Below are 22,769 nucleotides of genomic sequence, written 5' to 3' on the forward strand. Positions count from 1 at the left end.
TCATAATTTGTCTTAAATCTACATATAATGGGCATTTTAAAATGACATGAAGTTCATCTTCAATAGTAGAGCTACAACACATGTCATCTCGTGGACTTCTTTTCTTTCATACTTTCCAGTTTCTATTTTTAGTGGAGCTACCCCACATCTAAATTTTGCAAAAGCACTGATGTTTTTAATTGGCGGAATATTTTTTAACAAATAACAGTTGGCCAACAGTATATTTTTAAGCCCATTTCGCTCAGTTGAATAGAAATTCCAATTTTAACTGTTCTGTCGTAGAAATGTCATCATGTTATTGTTTGTACGTAGAACATGTATCATTATATTAAAATGTGTCAGTCCTAGCCAAGATTCACTGAATAACCACGAAATGTTTACAGAGGATAAATAAATTTTACACAAAAATTCATGAATCTGTATGAACGTTATGTACGATGAAGTTAATTAAGTGTTCACAAGAAAGTAAGTATGAATGTAAATTTTATTTAAAGTCGGAACATATATATACACTTTAACCGTGAGATAAAATATAAGCTTTGATGAGCTCTATAACAGACTATCATATAAAACCCGCAATGAATGAACGTTACCCGATTAGAGATGAACGTTTGACAAATGCACGTTATCTGATGTACACAGTTACATACACGATTGACGAACGCACGATACACGGTTAAGAATGAATGATTGATGAACGCACGATACACGCACGATACACGCACCATACACGATTAAGAATACACGATGCACGCACGTTACACGGAAAATACACGGAACGATGAATGATGAGCGCACGATTGGTACACGCACGATACACGCACGATACACGCACGCAACACGCACGATACACGATGAACGCACGGAATAATGGTCAGTTTGAATTTTAGAAGGTCTGTAGCTACCCATTTAACTTGTTTGTGTACATACATGTACACAACCCAGACCTGAGTGTGTGTGGATCATCGATTGTCACATTTAAATATAAACTGAGGCTTAAATGTACACATTTAAATCTACATTTAAATACCTATGTTTCAGAAATATTACTTATTCAAATTCAAAAGACTTAGTTTAGTAGTTCGCTCATTTCTAAATTTAACTCTTTTTTTTTTATCTCAGTTAGTATACCTTCTTTGTTTTATCAGGAATTGTTTTTTTTCTGAGAATTAAAATTTTTTTAAATTGAGATTGTCATTTCCAAATGAAAAAAAGCATTTGACAAATTTCGTGCGCCCGAAGATCTTTTCTGGAATTTTTAAACATAAACATTTAAAAGCCAGTGATGTATAAATACGCAGACACGTTAGGAGCTATATATTACCGAAGCATAGTCAATTTCATCTAAGGTCAACCTTGCCTGGGGGAGTTGGAATAAAATTGAGAATGGAAATGGGGAATGTGTCAAAGAGACAACAACCCGACCATAGAACAGACAACAGCAGAAGGTCACCAGTAACTTAGTTTCTTAATAATGTCATAATTTATCAACGGGAAATTTTAAAACAGTATGCTATAAATCATGCCATTTCCGAAGCACTGACTTCTGAGCTGATAATACCCCCAGGGACTAACACCAGTGCTATAGTAAATGAATATAACTCTTTATAAACTTCCGTTGATTTGAAGTGCTTTCTGAATTTACCTTCATCGGGAACGCTCAAACCTTAACATGCAGGTGAAAGCAAGGGATGTATAAATACGTAGTTTCGTTCGGAGCTGTCCTTGAAAGCATAGCAAAATTCATCTAACTTACAGGTCAACTTTTCCTGAAGGACAGGTTTGTTATTGGTTTCCTTATTTATCAACGGGAAATTTTACAATAGGATGAAATAATGTCTCAGTTCTAAAAGTCAGCTTGGGAGTGTGAAAAGTTTAGTTTGAAGAAAGAAATGTCAAAATCGAAATTAGAAATTTAAAATAATAGAATGTGTCGATCAGTCTTTCTTATCATTCTACTAATTTGACGAATTTCTGTGGATTATAATTACATGTACATGTAACACCAATCGTCTTTCTAAAACTTATTATATATAATATAGCTCTGCTATGCGTAAAAGGTTTGAATTGCTAACATCTACATCATGAAGTCTCTCGTTTGGTGTCTCATTAGAAGTTGGGATATATATATATATGCAATCCTAGCATCAGCAATCACTAAACAAAAACAAAGATTTTGTCCCTCGAAGAATCTTATTTATTATGATAACGAAGTATACCCAGGTTTATAGTTAAGGTAATTTAAATATCTGATCTAACCCAGCTGGGTAAACCACTACTACCGACTATGACGTACATGTAAGGCGAATGAGTAATGCACATGTCTGAACCAAACAAACAAACAAACAAACACACAAGCAAAAACTTATAATTTTCAAAAATATTTTTTTCATATAATTTTGTATACACGTATTCAAAAATATGTATTTACATAATACTGTGATAACCACTCCACAACATAGGTACTGGTTTACTAGAATATTTTGTGACATTTTAATAGCATCCTTAATGTACAATGGTAATGTAATAGTTATTAAACCATCGTTCTCTGACGTCAGCGTTTTCATTAACTGTGATTTCTTTTTCTAGGATCAACGCTTCTCAAGTTAAGTCGATGAAAGAGAGTCACCGAGTTCTTAGTTATATTTGATTAAATTTTAAATCACTTGTTTAATGAGTTCTGTTCACGATTGTAATATGTTATAATTACATTACATGTATGTTTCATTGGAATCCTTAATTTTGATTGGCTGAAACCAATCGCCAGACACTTCCACATTAAATTCTATATCCGTATAAAATACAACGGCTATGACTGCCTGTGCTATCAATGACATTGTGAAAACAATGCACAGAAAAACAAACGAAAAGCTTGATATAACTCTTTTAATTTCATGGTTTCTAGCATAAAATGCTTCTTTTTATAATTTTATAGGGTTGTAAAACCGTTGATCGTGCGCACATTTTTAGAATGAAGTGCACAATATGCTTCGGTCAACGCTTTTACACCCCAATAAAGTTATTAACAGAAGCATTCAATTCTTAATTAAAAACTTTTTTTTTGACTTCGCAATTTTCATTTTTGGTCGTCAATGATGTCTACTGCAATAATATGCTATAGGATTTCATATTGCATAAAACATTTAGGGGATATATATATATGAATTTATATTTCATATTGTAATTCTTTTTTAACTTTTTTTTTGGGCTGGTGATACCCTTGGGGACTAACAGTCCACCAGCAGAGGCACCGACCCAGTGGTAGTAATAACATTAACGGTACCAATTTTCTGCACCAATTGCGCATTTCTGTACTTCAAACTGTACTTCTTTCTTCCCTTTTACTCATGGACTTCTACCAATTAAAATATGCCTGACAATATTCTGTATCATTCAGGAGGACTTTAAAAAAAAACGCCTTGGTGGTATCGTGGTAGAGTACTCATCTTCAGTGCGCCATTAGTTCGATCTACGGGTCAAACCAAGGACTTCCAAATCGGTAGCTGCTTTATCGCCTAAGTAGTTAAAACATTTTTTATTTGCATAAATACAAATTTAATTGGACACAAGTAAAACAGACTTATGAAGTCTTCTACATTTAACATATTTAACAATACAATATTTAAGAGCACGCACACATTAAATATTATTTCAACATTAAAATAAAATAAGCTTCGCCGCTAAACACGAGGCATTTACTGGTAAGAGCAAAGACTGCACAAAATGTTTCCGGGACGGGTGACATGTCTTCCTGTGGATTGTTGTCTCGTGATCTAGCAGGTTAAAAATCCGGACTCAACCCGTCGATCTAGTATATAAACCATGGTTCATATCCATTATATAAATAACACATAGCTGAGAGGGTGATAGAGCAGATTGTTACCCCGAGAAAACATTGTCAACTGAGACGAAGCTAAGGTTGACAATGTCTTTTCGAGGGGTAACAATCTGCTCTATCATCCTCTCAGATATGTGTTATTTAATTTATTATACTGAATGTTCTGTTATTACTGTCGATTAAATTTCAAATTCAAAGTAATAAACTATGACGTCTTGTACATTACAACCATCCGTATTTAATAAAGCGCACACTTGATCAAGCGTCTCCGTGAAGGGTAATAGAGTATTTACCATAGAACAGAGTAAATTAACACCCTCGTATAAACCAATCAAAACATTGCATTTTTACGTGAAGTATAATACATCACATTAACATATTCCCATCCTATTATGCATTGAATATTTGTCACTGGACGTTAAATACCTATTCATCCATTCATTTTTATTTGTTGGTTTGTTACTTATTCAATTTGATATCATTAGGCACATTTTTTTGTCTTCTTCCTCAACCAAAGAGCTTGATAGCTTTAAGAGAACACATTATGCTTCCCTTGATATCGGTATTATCTGTGTCCTGAAAATAATTGAACGGCATATGTGTTCACCATTACAGAAAAAAAATATTCCATTTTTCCTGGCTAAACCTACATATAATTTTCGCAAAAAAATCGTAAAACAATTTCCTGAAAATTTACCTTGCATTTCAACTACAAATAAACAGCAGCATCAGGGGCTCCTGATACAACCGTCCAAAAATATATGAGAGAAGAAATTGTATTTAATACCGAATGAACAAACATATAGAGTGTGGCTATTTCTTTTAAAGGATGAAAGCATACTTGCGGTATTTCCAGACATAAATGTTTGCCTAGTTTTGATCTTTTTAACACCATACTTTAATATACAGAAAACTTCAGAAATCGAGCAACCTTCGATCACTTAAATATCTATCGTAAAACAGCCATAGCGGTCTACGTAAAAACATGGGATGCTCGGAAATAACATGCAATACATATATTCAATATAGAAAATACAATGCGATAATTTAAATTCCTGTTTTACTTCACACCAGTAACTACGGCCGATCTTTCATTTGATCAATCCTTACACCCCTTGTTGTTTTATACGACACAAAAACTTTCACATACATGTATGTATTATTTTGATAATTTAAATTTATGTTCACAATCTTTATTTATATTATAAATAAGAAAATGAGACATACATAGCATCGTCTTTAATCTGAGCTCAATTTTATAATTGTTTCAATTTTTTTTAAAAGTTACTAGTAATCAACAGACACAAAGCATTCGGGGATAATGTGGTCTATAAAAAGTAGATACATAGTTCGCAGGATGAGAACGGGTAGGCTGATAATTATGAAGAATTTTTAATACATGCATGTATATTTATATCCTCGATTTTTCTGGAAATTTATTAACTAATGTCATTCTTTGAATCTGGATTTTTAACAACTTCATCGTAGCTAGGAGGTGGTGCATCAGGTTTACTGTCTGACTGAGGTATAGCTGACCCACCTGGCTCTGCTGGACTGTTTTGTAATACTGCTGTCTCGAGCTCTGTTGAGATAAACGGAGCTTATTACAAAAAAATAAAAACATGCACATTACAATGTAGAAATCCATCAAATGTTGCTTATTTCTGTTTTGTTTGCTCAGCAAGTGTTATTACATGCATAATTCAATATTTCAAGTTAAATAACATATTGAATCAATTTACTGCACCAAATATTGAATATTAAAATAATCTAGTTCGTGATACTTCTTTGTTACCGTTCTCTTACTTTAAAGCACATGTTTATACCAACCGTTTAAACCAATCAGCAATTTTCAGGATAAAAACACAACTGAAACATAATCTGCTAAATTCCATTATTTCATAGTTTTGCAAATAAATATATAGCATAATAGCCATACATTTTAGAAAATATACCAATTTAAACCTAGTATGCCCTAAAAAAAACCTTATTTCTAAATAATTTATTGTTACATTTAATGTTTAAAACAATATGAATGAAAGTAATTATCATGAACATTGCTTTCAATATGGCTTATCACAATAAAGTTATAAACATTGCATTCGTAACATATAGAATGACAATATTGTAAATTCAGTTATCTCCCTTTGTTCATGATACAGTTGTGGTTGAAGCACATAGATTTTTACATCATGCACTACTTTCTGCAACTTGTGTATTTCTTAATTAAACGCTTTCTTGACAGTTATGGAAATTGTACTCTTATGTTTTTTGTTAATTGAATTAGAAATAAATTGCTTGATATAGACACAGACAGGATCTATATAATGTGCACCTCACTGCACTATGCTGTGTGTACTCATAAAACACCTGCAAATATTAAAATGTATAGATAACCAGTCAGCGACTATAGGGATTACATTGCAATTCATGCAATCTTTATCCGAATAAAATGGACAAAAGATTACAGCACGTGCAATACTCGAGGTTAGTAAAAAATAAACAATGAAAATAAAAGCTATATGAAATAGTAAATAAAAAAAGTATTATCACTGTATTGAATAACAGATATTCACATTAGGCTTTCAGTATTCATGTCAGTTCTAAAACGACTTATTCGCTAATTAGGCTGTGTAACGTCTTACATTTAGGACAAAACTAATAAAACTTCATAACTGTTTAATTTTTGTTTCTACATTTGTTCATTAATATTAAGATATAAGGTCTTAAGTAATACAAGCAATAAAACATACTACACGCAATATGACATCTAATATATCTAATACAAGTTAGTAAAGGAGCTTACTAGAGCGGTTCTTTCATGGTTGGGTCTTTAGTATTATAGATACGTTCATGATTAAGCAGGTTTACTCACCACTAGGGCTATAGTTTTGTCGAGTTTCATCTACATGTAAAGGAACAGAATGAGCGGAATTCCCTATGGAATCACGTCTCGGTCTTACAGTCGTTCCCATAATTTTGTCTTTAACGCTTGTTATAACAGAACAGCATTGCTGCCGTGCACGTTTATTGCTGACGACACATAGCAGAATAATCACAACAATTGCTACTGGAATCATATCTTTAATCGCCTTTCCTACTTGGTCCCAAATGTCTGCAACTGCAATAAAATGTAACGATTTGTGTTAACATGCATAAGATATCTAAATTCAGATAACAATTTTGACCACCATAAGAAAGAGACGATCGGAATGAAAAAAAAATATGTGTTCATGCTTCGCTTGCTTGAAAGTGAAGCATCAATACGAGACATGTATTTGATCAGATTGATAAAGAGAAAAATCAAAACACTATAATATACCTTTTTGCATTATTTCGATTTTGTTTAGAATAGAGAATTGAAATGGGGAATGTGTCAAAGAGACAGCAACCTGACCAAAAGAGCAGAAATCAGCCGAAAGCCACCAATGGGTCTTCAATGCAGCAAGAAAATCCCGCACTCGGAGTCGGGCTTCAGCTGGCTCCTAAACAATAACGTATACTAGTTCAGCGAAATGGACACCACACTTAACTCCGAAACATACAAATAAACCAAAACAAAACAAAAAACACACACAAGACTAAAAGGGGCTAGAGGTTCCTGACTTGGGACAGGAGCAAAACTTCGGCGGGGTTAAACATGTTTTGTGAGATCTCACCTCTCCCATTATACCTCTAGCCAATGTGGAATAACCAAACACACGGGAAAGCAGTTTGTTCACATTAATGAGCAAGACTCATTGTACTGTAAAAGGATACTCAGAAGACAGTAATGCAAAATGATCCACCAACGACAAGCCTGACGGCAAATCAAAATTACTCTACATACTATATCCATAACGTCCTTTTTAGGCAAATGAAATAGCAATGTAATAAAAATAATAATAAAGCTTGAAAACACAAGCGCTTCCCATCTGAATGTAGATTAGATTGGCCTTAATAATGGCCTACGCTTACAAACTTGCCATTGTCGCCGCGGGGACCATACTTACAGATGCATCAAAGATCATATAAATAAAACATAGAAAAAGACGAACTAGCTAAGAAACGCATGGACAGATGCATTAAAAAAAGGACACAGTGTACACTCTCAATACAACATTCAAAACTACGCATGGAACTATTTACATGATACAGCTTAATCATATCGAGATTTTCTCAATCATTCATTAAGTGTTGGACCAATTCCTTTTCCCACTAAGTATTGACATACCATTTACTTTAACTTCTGAAGTTATCTTCAATTTAAGTTTGGACGACGACTCTTGATAATTCTTTGATACGACAAGCTTAAACATCATATCCCTAGCTTTGGCAACACATATACGGTCAATTTCGTCATCTGAACTATCGTAAACCTGTAAAGTATAACTTATACAATTATATCTTAATGAAGAGCTTTTAAATTCGTTAAAAAGAATGTCATTTGCTTTACAAAATTAATATCAATGAAATAATCAAATAAAAACTGTCAACAGCGAAAATAATGTGATTTTTTTTTTTATCAAACACAACATATTTTTGGGAAGAAAAAATGCAAACAAAAAAAACCCAAACTAATTACATTTAAAAAAAAGCAAGAATTTATATATATATATTTTAAAAGTTTTTGCACACCATACAACTACATCATTCCATATAGATTCCGAGTGAGCAGTTTTAACCAATTAGCTTGAAACAGAAAATCTTGAATTTAGAAATGGCAACTACCTCTAGAGGAATAAAACAAGAGGCTTAAGAGAGCCTGATATCGCTCACCTGTAATTTCAGTTTCAGGCATTGGACTTATTTGTAGATCTTAATTTGCCGAACAATTTTGTCATTTACACTTTCTCTCTTTCTATAATAATAATATTACAGATAATACATAACCAAAACTGTAGAATTTCCTACAAATTAACTATTTCTGGACAATAACCCAACAATAAGTTGTCCTATTGGTCTGAAGATTACTTGACAGGTAGATCTAAACCTGTTTAACTCTTTCACCTATGCCAGTTTTGCTCTTACTGCTTTAGTTTTTGAGATGAAAGCCAAAAACTTCATTTGACCCCTATGTTCTATTTTTAGAAACTTCCGCCATGTTTTTGAATGGATCAAATCCCCGAATACAATCTATAAACTAGATACTCTAAGGAACATTCAATTAAAGTTTTTAAGTATTTGGCCAAGAGAAGGGGATTTTTGAAAAAAGTAATTAGACTTTCACAAAAAATGTTAAAAAAAAAACGTTTTAAGGGCAATAACTCCTCAAGAGGTCAATTGACTATTTTGATCATGTTGACTTATTTGTTGATCTTACTTAGCTGAATATTTATTGCCATTTATACTTTCTCTCTATCTATTATAATATTAAAGAAAATAACCAAAAACAGTAAAATTTAATAAAAATAAACTATTTCCAACAGTAACTCAACAATGGGTTATCGAACTTGTCTAAAAATTTCATAACAGATAGATCATGACCCATTTATCACTTTAACTCCCTTTCACCTTTGCTCTAACTGCTGCAATTTTTAAGATATAAGCCAAAAACTGCTTTTGTCCCCCATGTTCTATTTTTAGCCATGGCGGCCATATTTGTTGATGGATCAAAACTTCGGATACAATTTATAAACTAGATACCCTAAGGAACATTCAGTTAAAGTTTGGAAGTATTTGGCCCAGCAGTTTAAGAGAAGAAAATTTTTTAAAAAGTAATCGACTTGCACGAAAAAATGAAAAAAAAAAAACGTTTCAAGGGCAATAACTCCTTAAGGAGTCAATTGACTATTTTGATCATTTAACTTATTTGTAGATCCTACTTAGCTGAACATTTTTGCCATTTTCACTTTCTCTCTATATATAATAATATTAAAGATAATAACCAAAAAAAGTAAAATTTCATAAAAATAAACTATTTCGGACAGTAATATGATGAACAAATTGTGTAAAATTGTCTTTAAAGGGCAATAACTCCTTAAGGGGTCAATTGACAATTTTGGTCATATTTACCTTTTTTGTAGATCTTACTTTGCTGAACATTTTTGCTGTTTACATTTTATCTTTATCTTCAATAATATTCAAGATAATAACCAAAAACTGCAAAATTTCCTTAAAATTACCAATTTAGTGGCAGCAACCCAACAATGGGTTGTTCGGTTCTTCTGAAAATTTTAGGGCTGAAAGATCTTGACCTATTGAACATTTTTACCTTGTCAGATTTGCTCTAAATGCTTTACGTTTGAGAAAACTGCATTTGACCTCTATGTTCTATTTTTAGCCACGGCGGCCATATTTGTTGATAGATCAAAATTTCGGATACAATTTATAAACTAGATACCCTAAGGAACATTCATTTAAGTTTGAAGGTATTTGGCCCAGTAGTTTCAGAGGAGAAGATTCTTGAAATAGTTTACGACGACGACGACAGACGATGACGACGACGGACGCCAAGTGATGGCATAAGCTCACATGGGGCCCTACGGGCCCGGTGAGCTAAAAACAGAAGACAATAAACCTGCTCAGATTTCCGACCTAAATCTGAAATGCGTAATGTCTCGTAACAGGTTATTGACGAAGGCAATTAGTGCAAGGAGAACACACAAACGACTAATAAATTACATAGTGATATTTTTGGTACAAAATGTTTAAGAAAATTATTTAAGTAACATTGAATAGATTAGTCGTAGTGTGTCATTAATTTACATCGGTACGTAAGAAAATTCTTTTTTTCAAATATTGCCTAGAATAAACACATCATGGATACCAGAATTAAAGGTTTGCACACAAGACGCGCGTTTCGTCTACAAAAGACTCACAGTGACTCTCGATTAAAAAAGTTAAAATGGCCAAATTAAGTACGAAAATGAAGAGAACTGAAGACCCAAAATCCGAAAGGTTTTGCCAAATACAGCTAAGTTAATCTATTCATGAGGTAGAACAGCCTAAATCTTTATAAACATTTCAACTGTATATCAAAATATATATACTAAAGCAAATAATATAATGTCATTGGAAATTCATTGTACAAGGGGGATCTTGGATCCTACTGAATTCCAATTTGAACTGAAACGTAAACATTTGAAACATCTACTTACCCATCGCTTGGTAGCATTTGTAACAACCAGTTCTACATCAAATGATGGAAAGTCTACTTACCCATCGCTTGGTAGCATTTGTGACAACCAGTTCTACATCAAATGATGGAAAGTCAAATTCTTCAGACTCAAAACAAACAGTAAAGTCTAAAAAATGGTGGTCTTCACCACCCGTAAAGTTAAAGGCACATAATTTTGGATCTGTTTTTCCTGACCAAGTTAAAGTGTAAATTTTATCCTCAGGAAGCCTTCTTGCATATTCGTCACAGTTGTTTGAATTAAAGAATACTGAAAGGAGAGACAAAAGAAACTAATGCAATAAGGAATCAGTCTATGTATAATATACTGCTAGTTGTATGTATGCATAATAGTTTAATGATTGTTCTAATAGAGCTTTTTCACATTTTGACGAAAGGTACGTACGGTTGACGAATCAAACGTAAGAACCAGTTGTGGGATCCTCTATTTTGACTCTTTAAAAAATATGACATATCTATGTAATCATAATCAAGGCTGTCATGGGACTTAGATGACGTTTTGCCTCAATGTTTGCCTAACAAGGACCATGCAACGACACAGGGAAAACTTGAATTTTCGTGTGACATAGGAATTTTGGAACATACCAGGTAAAAATATAATACTACCAGGGGAAGGAGATAACTCAACAAAATTTGTTAAACAAAGGCCTCATCAGAAGACGAACAAAATATCACTAAAAAGGTTTGCTTAAATACCCCCCCCCCCCCCCCCTTTCCCCCAAAAAAAATAAATAAAAAATTCATCTTTGCAGTATCAAACCTAAGAAAATATCAAAGCAATGCCCTCAAAAAAAAAAACCCCGAAACATTACTTTCTGATGTTTTTTTTTGCAAACCCTCAAAATAGTAAAATTAAAGAGATTCCCCACCTCCCCCTGTGTAATACCCCTTGTCGTCTTATTCTCTTATTGCATATTCTTGAGGATTTTTTTCCGGATTAATCATTTATCTTCATCTATAATTGCTATGCCTGCTTTTTTATACGCCCGTCAAATTTTTGACGGGACGTATTATGGTATACAAATGTCCGGCGTCCGTCCGTCTGTCTGTCCGTCTGTCTGTCCGTCTGTCTGTCTGTCTGTCCGTCTGTCTGTCTGTCTGTCTGTCCGTCTGTCTGTCAACGTAAACATGTCGCACCGTAACTTGAGAATGACTTATCCAAATTTCATGAAACTTAACATAGTTGTTTCTTATGATGGTCAAACGATCTGTATACTTTTTGGTGAAAATAAGATTAAAACTTTTTGAGTTACGGGACTTAGTAACTAAAACAGGTGTGTGTTTTTTTTTCACATGTCGTGCCGTATCTCAAAAACAATTTATGATTATTGCTTAAAACTTTACACGAGTATTTTAAAGAAAAATAAACAGCTGCGCCATGAGCGCATGATACGCCCGTCGTCTTGTGTGTGAATTTTTATGCAATACGCATAAATAGTTTCTGACATACGGCGTGACATGCGAAAACCCCCCTTTTTTACACACTTCTTAGTTATATTAAACTTAAGATCTGTATACTTTTTGGTGATGATTCAAAATTTTATTTTAGAGATATTGAGTATTTTGTTAAAAAAGGGGGAGGGGTTTTTTACATGTCGCGCCGTATCTCAAAAACAGTTTATGATTATTGCTTAAAACTTTGCACACTTCTAAGTTATATTAACCTGAAGATCTGTATACTTTTTGGTGATGATTCAAAATTTTATTTTTGAGTTATTGAGTATTTTGTAAAAAAAGGGGGAGGGGTTTTTCACATGTCGCGCCGTATCTCAAAAACGATTTATGATTATTGCTTAAAATTTTACACACTTCTTAGTTATATTAATCTAAAGATCTGTATACTTTTTGGTTTTGATTCAAAATTTTATTTTAGAGATATTGAGTTTTTTTTTTTTAAAAGGGGGGGGTTTTCACATGTCGCGCCGTATCTCAAAAACGATTTATGATTATTGCTTAAAATTTTACACACTTCTTAGTTATATTAATCTAAAGATCTGTACACTTTTTGGCTTTGATTCAAAATTTTATTTTAGAGATATTGAGTTTTTTATGAAAAAAAGGGGGGTTTTCGCATGTCACGCCGTATGTCAGAAACTATTTATGCCTATTGCATAAAAATTCACACACAAGACGACGGGCGTATCATGCGCTCATGGCGCAGCTGTTTATTTTTCTTTAAAATACTCGTGTAAAGTTTTAAGCAATAATCATAAATTGTTTTTGAGATACGGCACGACTTGTGAAAAAAAAAACACACACCTGTTTTAGTTACTAAGTCCCGTAACTCAAAATGTTTTAATCTTATTTTCACCAAAAAGTATACAGATCGTTTGACCATCATAAGAAACAACTATGTTATGTTTCATGAAATTTGGATAAGTCATTCTCAGGTTACGGTGCGACATGTTTACGCCGGACAGCAAACCGGATTTCCTGCAGAGGTCGAACCCTCAACAGTTGAGCAAGTATGGACACTACATTTAAGCTTAAAACAGCTCTGAATTTGGATTGTGAATGATATTTGACACAGCATAGGTTTTTGACACAAAATGAATGTGGTCAAAGAACTGAAAAATTTGAAATTGGACATTTACCTATTATAGTCCAATATCGAAAATTTAAGTACATTGTTAGAATCAGCATATCAAAGAACCCCAAGAATTAAAATTTTGATGAAATCAAACAAAAGTTTAGTTTAGGACCGTTTGGACCTCAATGTGGTCCAATTTGATAAAGGAGCCCAAAATCCAAAATCTCTAAATACATGGTTAGATTCAGCTTTTCAAAGAACCCCATCAATTCAATTTTTGTTGAAATCAAACAAAGTTTAATTTTGGACCCTGATTTGGACCAACTTGAAAACTGAGCCCAAAAATCCAATATTTAAATACATGTTTAGATTCAGCATTTGAAAGAACCCTATATATATTTAATTTATGTTGAAATGAAACACAGTTAAATTTTATCCATATACTCATTAATTTTCTGTTCAAAGGGAAATAACTCAAACTGAATAAATGATATACAATAGTTCTCTAAAATTAGATATGATTTAACCACTAAAACATTGTTAGAATCAGCATATCAAAGAACCCCAAGATTTCAATTTTTGATGAAATTAAACAAAATTTTAATTTAGGACCCTTTGGACCTCAATGTGGTATTATCTGATTAATAATGAAAAAATACAGGTTTAGATTCAGCATTTCAAAGAACCCTATATATATATTCAATTTATGTTGAAATCAAACACAGTTTAGTTTTGGACCCCGATTTGGGCCAAAAATCAGAAATCTAAATATATGTTTAGTAATAGACAATATAAGCTTAGTTTTTAAAGGAGTTCACCTCATCAAAATATATATATATATATATAGCATTCAGAAAATTAGGTTATACAGAATAACAAACAAACCTTCCACAAAATTTTTCAAACAATTTACCAAAGAAAAGAAAAAAAATCCAAAATGTCATTTATCATTTAATACAATGTCTTTTAAAAATCTATAAAACTTATCTGTAAGTGTAATCAAACTTTATATATATAATTAACCATTTCTGTTCAAAGGGAAATAACTCAATCACATAATAAGTACCACTTTTGGCTACTGGAAAGGGCTATAACTCAACATCGAGAAAAGCTAAAATCGTGAAAATTGAACTTGACCTTCATTTAGTCACAAGAAACAACATATCAAAATTTGAAAAAATCTCGCCAAAGCGTTTTCATGTAAATAAACGGACACTGTTTTACATTGAACAACTCGACTATTAACTATTTGGTATATATACGATCCGGACCATGAGTATTTGGACCATACGCGTATGGTCATGACCATATGAGTATATACTGACCATATGAGCATATATTGATATGGTTGGGTTCAGAGAATTAGCTTTGTGTTCCTTGGAAGGAAGTTAGAATTTATTCGAAAAATACCGGTATGGTCTAAATACTCGTATGGTCCGGGCCGTTAATAACCAAACTAGTATAATACTCATATGGTCAAACAACAAATGTTTGCCTTCACCTGTAGCGCTTCTATCCATCAGAATTGCTGTATTTGTCATATTAAAATAGAAATAATTCATGGGGGCTTTAATTTTTTCTTAATTCTAAGATGACTTTTTATAAACGCTTTGAGTACACATCCGTCACGTTGGTAAAGTATGAATATGTTGATATGTCAGCTGATCGTCAACGTCACGGATTGTTTGTATGAAGGGCCATTCGGGTCATAATTATTTTTGTTACAAGTACGCTAGAGGTACGCGTAACATGTCGTTCATATACCTTAGAGGTACACGTAAAACTTCGTTCACGTATGATAGAGTTACGCGTAACACTTCGTTCACGTACGCTAGAGTTACGCGTAACACTTTGTTCACGTATGTTTGGCTTTGAGCGTTCCTGATGAAGGTTAATCCAGAAAAGCGCTTCGGACGCCTGAAATTATTTAACGTGTTGTTTTCAATTATTTACATCACTGGGTCGATACCTCTGCTGGTGGACTATCAGTCCCCGAGGGTTTCATCAGCTCAGTAGTCAGTACTTCGGTACGGACATGATTTATAACAAACTTTTCTAAAATTGTCCGTTTATAAATTTTGAAATTATAAAGAAACTAAGGTTTCAACTCCCTCAGGCAAAGTTGACCTTAGATGGATTCGGCTATTTGTTTTAGGTTTTTTTGTCATATAGCTCTTCAACTGTTTCGGTACTTATACATCTTCGGATTTCAAATGTTTGGCTTTGAGCGTTCCTGATGAAGGTAAATCCAGAAAAGCGCTTCGGACGCATGAAATTATTAAACGTGTTGTTTTCAATTATTCAGTTACGCGTAACTGTTTGTTCACGTACGCTAGATTAACGCGTAACTGTTTGTTCACGTACCCTAGAGTTTCACGTAACAATTTGTTAACGTACTATTTGAAAGTATTTACAATGGATTTACTATGGAACAGGGGAGTTAACTCTGGCAAAATCCTTTTGTCATTTCAAATTTCAACAATGTACTTCCTCGGCTTGTTAAATTATATATAAACTGTAACGGATTCGACTCGGCCACATATTCATCTGTCTATGATACAAAAATATTCAAAATTAGAATTCTTATTTTAAAATATTATTAACATTTTAATATCGTAGAAAAAACTGTCTTAAAACCATTTGGTAATTTTTAAAAGCAATAATTTAAATAAGTGTCCGCGTATATCTCTTTTTATTTTTATGAATGACTCCTACGTGGTTCAAAGATTTTTGAACAAATGAAGTGGAATAAATACATGTAGTTCTATTTTCATAACTTTATGAAAATATTATTTATTTATTTACTTGATATAAAAACTCGGTTAAAATTATTGTTTTAAACCTATATTTATATTAAACATTAATTTTGGCAACAGATTGTGTACATGAAAAACAGTATTCTTCATTTTGTTGTCGGTTGTTGCCAAATTTCAAGCAGTTTTTACAGAGTCATCTCCCTTATCCAATACACATCCTTACCTCTAGGGTACGTGAACAAACAGTTACGTGTACCTGATCTAGTTTTCATCATGTTCAGTTTGTAATTAATAGAACGATAATTGAAATATTATATGCTTTCATAAGGCAATACTTTTCATAAAAGTTGTGTCATTTATTAGTACACCTGTCGTGTTGCTTTCTGATCCGTCTTTTTCGTGCCTTTATATGCCAAGGGTGGAGAGGAGGGAAGTGGATCGTAACCCTTGGCTAGCGAAGATGGCGTCCGAAGCGCACTTTTGGTTTCGACCTTAAGGTGGCTCGGGTGTCTTCCTCCATCTTGGATTTCGAAGTAGCAGAAAACGTTGGTCTAGATATTTCATGAAATGTGCAAATTTTTAGAGTAGTATGTAATTAATGTAAAAGACTTTTGATGTAAATATAGAAAATTGTGTGTTTTGTCATAATTACGGCTGTAATTTCTCAAAAACACCTTCTTTGTGTTTGATAAGATAACTCAGATAAAGTAATTTTTATAATAGAAAGTGTTGTGAATTTACCTATTTTGATATGTAGCAAGAAAACAAGTTCGGTGACCCTATTTTTTCTTTTTCTTATATGAATGCATCTTAATAAGAGCTATCTTCTCACATTTTATTTTGAAGTTCTATCAAGTAGTTTTCTTTTTATCACACAAAATTTGATTTTCCATGCATAATCTATACAAAATCTTACAATTTTGCACAACCTCTAGCGTGAAAAAAAGTTTGGTGACCCATACTTTTTATTATATTTTTGAAAAAAGTATGATAAAAACTTCATTTTGACAAATTATCAAAAAATTCTATCAATTTTAATTAAGACGCCCCAGCCACCTTAACTGACAAAGATTCCATACAGATGTTTCATGCGTACTTAAATCAGTAAGACAAGATTTACATAATTGTCCTGTATCAACATATGGTGCCAGCATCAACCGATTACTTACGATCGACAGTATAACAAGCTATTATTCTAATTAAAACCATGTATATTACAGCAGTTATTATATACACGTTTCTTCTCGTCTTCATTATATTCTATTATATAAACAGCATCATCTGTTAACTGAAACAAAACAATTGACATCGTTTATAAGGACCATTGGAGTACGTATATAAATATTAATTGGGAAATACAATTTTTTTGTTATCAGATTTCTGCAAGAAAGGCCATTAACCCATAATGATTACTTTGCTGTAATCTAATGTTTTGTAAACAAAATATTCAATGGTAGATTATCGAAAAGTGTCATTAGGAGAGCAGGAACTACTTCCGTTTCCGGAGCACTTGATTTCCCCAAGATTTCAGGGTTCTTGTTGCTGAATATTCAGTATACATTCAGTCAATGTAATATTTTGATTGATTGATTGGTGTTGAACACCATTTATAGGACTATGATGCTATTTCGTGGCGGTCTGTTTGTATTGGTGGAGGAAGCCGGAGTGCCCGGAGAGAACCACCGACCATCGGTACATGTAGGAAAACTGACAATACTAGTCAATTAATAGTATTCGATCTCACAACCTCAGTGTTGATAGGTAAGTGATACAGTAGTTCGACTACATAGACCACTCGGCCACCAAGGCCCCAGTATGTAATGTTTGTGGACAATTGTGAAAACTTTTCTCTTTTTTTTAACAATATGAAAATAAGGCAATTGAATTCAGTTTGATTGACGATAAGAAAACTGTCCACCTAAGATAAAAGGACGTGGACGTAGATGTAAGCATGCAACATTAGACCCAAAAGTTCCGGCACGAAATTGCAACATGTGACACAATTCAATCGAGAAAACCTTCAGTATGCTGAAACATCAAATGAAAAACAAATATGGCAGACTGCAACCTACGACAACCACTGAGTTTCAGCCACCTGACTTGAGACAATCACATTATTATATTCAAAAAGAAATGAGATTAACGTAACACCTATGCCACGACGATCTTTAGATATATGACATGTATGATGGGACCTTTATTAATTTTCCAAAAACAATAATGCGTTGATATTATATACGAAATACGAAAGTTAAAAAACAAAGTAAAGTAAATACAATGTAGACAAATGCCATATATGGATAGACGATAACGTTACGTAACGGAAACCCTTGTATTTAAGGGCATACGATACAGTTACAGGGGAGGTAATGACGTTGCTAACGTAAAATGTTATTTTCGCGACGTCAAACTGAGACATATCGGGAAAAGATGCATTTTTCGACTGATTTTTATCATTCAAACTGATTTAACTTTTAAAAGAGTTCATGGACTCCTCTTTTTTAAAACGACATTCGGTTTGATTACGTATGAAGTTTATTTGTACCAATTTTCATGAAAAAGTCAATAATGCATTTTTTTTTAATTTGATAAATATACAGCAAAAAATGACGTTTTTTTCTACATTAATGAACATTTGTTAAATTTTAGTTATTTCCAAACAAAAAAAATCATAAATTTATAGGATACTTATATAGAAGAGAAATTATAAATAATTTTACAAAAAACAGTTCGTGTTTATCTCTTAAAACAAAAAAGTAATGCATTTCTGTCGGAAGGAAAAATACGTCCACAAATCCGAATTTTGAGTAAATATCTGAAATTTCGACCTCATTTTACTCAAAAAGTAGCACATGAAGGTATATTTTTTATTACATATTTGATTTAAGCAGGTAAAAAATAGCCTATTTGCAAATTTTCATCAAAATTTCATTATGGGATCAAAACTGTATCGTATGCCCTTAAACGCCACCATGCTATAGACACTTGTGCAACGTCACCATTAGTTGTATCTTTGGCAATAATACCGCAAAAATGAACAAAAGGCAAATAATTAACAACATCAAATGATGGCAATACTTGTTCTTCAAACGACTATTATGAAACATAATGACATTTCAGAAAGATAACTTAGAAAAAGGGGTCCAAATGGTCGGAAATCATGCATCTTTTATATTAATTTTCATTCAAAAGTTGTCTTCCGTACAAGGACAATGAATTAATTAAAATAGAAGTAGAGACATTTTTAAATTATTAGTTTGATCTAATTAGATAAAAACTACAACATCAAGTCATTTGTTTGTTAAGACGAACACTGCTTAAAAAAAGTTTCTTCTGTTTAAATTTCCACATTTAATGATCATAATGATTGATCTCGGCCTTACTTAGTATCATTTGTAGGTAAATTGATTATGAATACTCGTAAAATTCATCTTGTATTAAACCTCGAATGAAATGAGGTTCAACTGTTGCTGCTTATGAGACTTGAGAGAGGATCGTCAAAAGCTATTCTAGCATGGTATCCTAAGCTTGGTGACGTTTAGGGGTCGACTTTTCTTAAGTAATCTTTCATTGTCGTTATATATCATACATTGATTAGTGATGAGGGACATACATATACTCGACTTGATCTTTAATTTCAGAATTCAAGATGTGGTTCTTAACATAGATTTTCCAAACGTAAGATTTAGTTCCGGGTAATGACCCGACAGTAGAATTTTGCTTCAATTATCCCAGAGTCCCTGTCGTAGAAGAGGTGGGCAGGGTTGCTTTGGTTGCCTCATCAAGTTTTGTGCGTACAGTTATTTTTTGATATAGCTACGCCACCGGTCACTCTATCATATCTTTATGTACGTGTAGTTTTATGCAATACATATAGCCAGAGACATATAATACATTAACGTGTATTATATGTCTCTGATATAGCACATGCAGAAACGATTTTGTAATTAGAACAGTATTAAAAAATATCATATTTCCTATTCTGTGCCCTAAATTGTGTGGCTTACAGATACATGATCCAAATAAAGATAGCAATCATATAAGCTATATTCTGACACATGATATTTATATGAACAATTGTTTTGACAGGTTCAAATACAGTTTAAACCCTAAGGGTGATGTGGGTACAGAAATGCTTAGATGTTGATTGATAAAATTGATGAGAATAATGTACTTGTAAAATCACTTACTGTATATGAAATTATGTGTACATTATTTCAAACTGGCACTAATAATAACTTTTAATCCATTATCGAAGGTTAATACTGATTCAGTGATTGGCATATGGTGTGTAGCTACCCATGTGTTTGTGTACATACACACAAACCAGATCTGAGTATGTGTAGATCATTGCTCGTCATCTTTGAATATATAACCTAAGGTACAAATGTATTAAATCATGTAACTATAATAGTTTTAGTTTTCGACAAAATTGCTTATTTAAATTTAGAAATACAATATTGTGGCGATCTATTATATGATTCTACATTCGATTAATTAAATCTAACATGATTATGGATCATTATGATACATTAAAACTTGTCTTTCCTATCGTTAAGTTCAGAAAAATACATTGTCTGTTTTCTGCAACAAGCCTCTTTGTGTTGGAATAGTAAACTGTTCCTTATCTATTACTTTTTGGAAAATCATTAATGTCTGGCTATTTCCAACATACCCTCATTTTCAAGCGGCAGTCAACGAAATTGTCATCTAAGTTGACATACCTATTGTTTAAAATTGTTATTGTTTTTTTCTAGTCCTGAATATGCTTGAAATATTTGCCAACGGACGTTCATCAAGCCACCTACAACTAATTAATAAGCAAATTTATGTCATAGCGAGAATCGAGGGCGTTTTGTATTAAATGTGGCTGGTCTTCGTTTGTACAGAATGATACAGACTATTGAAAGTAATTGCGATAAGAAAATATGCTGTATTTGATGACTTGCAGAACATTATTTCGGGTTGAGATGTAAAATTCGTTTTAAAATAATGTGGCAGTAGCAAGAATATTTTCCCAGTTGAATAACGAAGTCATTAGACAACTTCAAACAAGAAGATTACTCACTCTGAACCGTCATAAAACGTGGGGTTCGTCTCTTATACGGTTGAGTCTTGTTTGTCGACTCCCGATAAATCTCAGATGTCATTTTTTTTCTGTTTCGTTTTAGTTGTTTGGGCTTTTGGGGCCTTTGTATTAATGCAAAATTTTATCTCACACTCGGGCCATTTTCAAAAGTGTTTCAAACTGTACTAAATTTATTGTATCAACGCTTCATGTATGTACATGTACATTGAAATTGTAACAATATTACGTCGTTATTCTGAAACATGAGAAAATCATGAATGCTTGAATTGATTGCATTTTAAAAAAAAAAAAATCTAAATTTATACATTAAATAACTTTCGGATTTAACCCAGTTCTCAAGTAATTATACAAATAAACAATATTTAAAGACTGGGTGTTCTCCTTACAATATTAATGAAAGAAATGAGTGGTCACGTCAAAGAGACTGCCATCCAATGCAAAACGCCACCAAAATGCGTCTAGAGGGCAACATTCAGTCTTTAAAAGTACATAGGTGTCGGACAAGGTCCGAATCGTCCCGAGTATTAAAAATTATGAATAATTAAACTATCTTCAACACCTAATTCTCCAAATAACGGAAAATATAATTCAAAACATGATTTAAGGCAACCACCCTCGCGGATCCGGACTTTGGACAGGGACATGATTCATTTATGTTCCTCGATATATGGTATAACCTTTTGTCTGAAGCATACAATATTTTCTCGATTTCGATACATTAATAGGGTTAATTGTGAACTTACAAATTTCTATATTCCAACACTCCAGCAGCGCCGACATATGGAGTATATATATCCAAGTTGAAACGATATTCTAGCTCTAGCATTTCCTATCATGATTTACTTGATAGAGGATCGCTTCTTACAAGGAAGCTATTAAACCAAGATTTCAAGGTATAAAGTTCAAATGATCCCTTCAAAAATTTTACGGACGCCGTCACGAGTAAGTTAACCGTTATGGAATATCTGTTTCACAGATCACGACTGATATGTTCCAATCATGTGTACAATTCTTGTCAGATTTTTAAAAAACTTACTAGTATATCATTTTAGGTTTGTATATTTCAGCAATGTCTCGGACAAGTTCGAAAATCAGTGCCAATCAACTATTTTTAAAAGAGTTATGCCCCTTGGAAATATTAATTATATGGATGATTGCATTGTAAGCGTTCTCACGTGCATAATTTTTGCCAGATTTTTATGAAACTTACATCAAAGATTTATATCAGCAATGTCTCGGAAATTTTGGAAAATCAGTGCCGATCAAATATTTTTAAAAGAGTAATGCCCCTTGGAGATATTCATTAACATGTTCTTGGATTAATTTGCACTTCTCATGAGTGCAAATTAGAACCACACTTTTTTAAATGGTAGAATCATCTTTGGCAATAATGTACCTCTGGGGATAGGTAAAACAATACGAAAAAAATTTGGTATGGC

General features: G+C 32.8%; 1 protein-coding gene across 1 annotated transcript; it reads right to left on the reverse strand.

Annotated features, from left to right (window-relative positions):
* Positions 1-5,078: 5,078 nt before the first annotated feature.
* Positions 5,079-20,559, reverse strand: LOC127734433 (uncharacterized). The gene is made up of 6 exons (XM_052244280.1): positions 20,432-20,559; positions 17,411-17,529; positions 10,979-11,205; positions 8,052-8,196; positions 6,714-6,959; positions 5,079-5,420 (listed from the first exon to the last, which is right to left on the reverse strand). The coding sequence occupies exons 2-6, from the start codon at positions 17,493-17,495 to the stop codon at positions 5,278-5,280; spliced, it is 846 nt and encodes a 281-aa protein (XP_052100240.1). The 5' UTR covers positions 17,496-17,529; positions 20,432-20,559; the 3' UTR covers positions 5,079-5,277.
* Positions 20,560-22,769: the final 2,210 nt, after the last annotated feature.

The sequence above is a fragment of the Mytilus californianus genome, unplaced genomic scaffold (assembly GCF_021869535.1).
Source record: "Mytilus californianus isolate M0D057914Y unplaced genomic scaffold, xbMytCali1.0.p SCAF_3, whole genome shotgun sequence".
Lineage (NCBI taxonomy): Eukaryota > Metazoa > Mollusca > Bivalvia > Mytilida > Mytilidae > Mytilus > Mytilus californianus.

What these genes read in the sequence shown, in the direction of transcription:
- LOC127734433 (XM_052244280.1), bottom strand. Translation starts at nt 17,495, where the DNA reads ATGAAGACGAGAAGAAACGTGTATATAATAACTGCTGTAATATACATG. An exon ending in CAAATGCTACCAAGCGATGG is followed by an intron (nt 8,197 to 10,978) that starts GTAAGTAGACTT and finishes TATACTTTACAG; the next exon opens with GTTTACGATAGTTCAGATGA. An exon ending in TTCAGAAGTTAAAGTAAATG is followed by an intron (nt 6,960 to 8,051) that starts GTATGTCAATAC and finishes ATTTTATTGCAG; the next exon opens with TTGCAGACATTTGGGACCAA.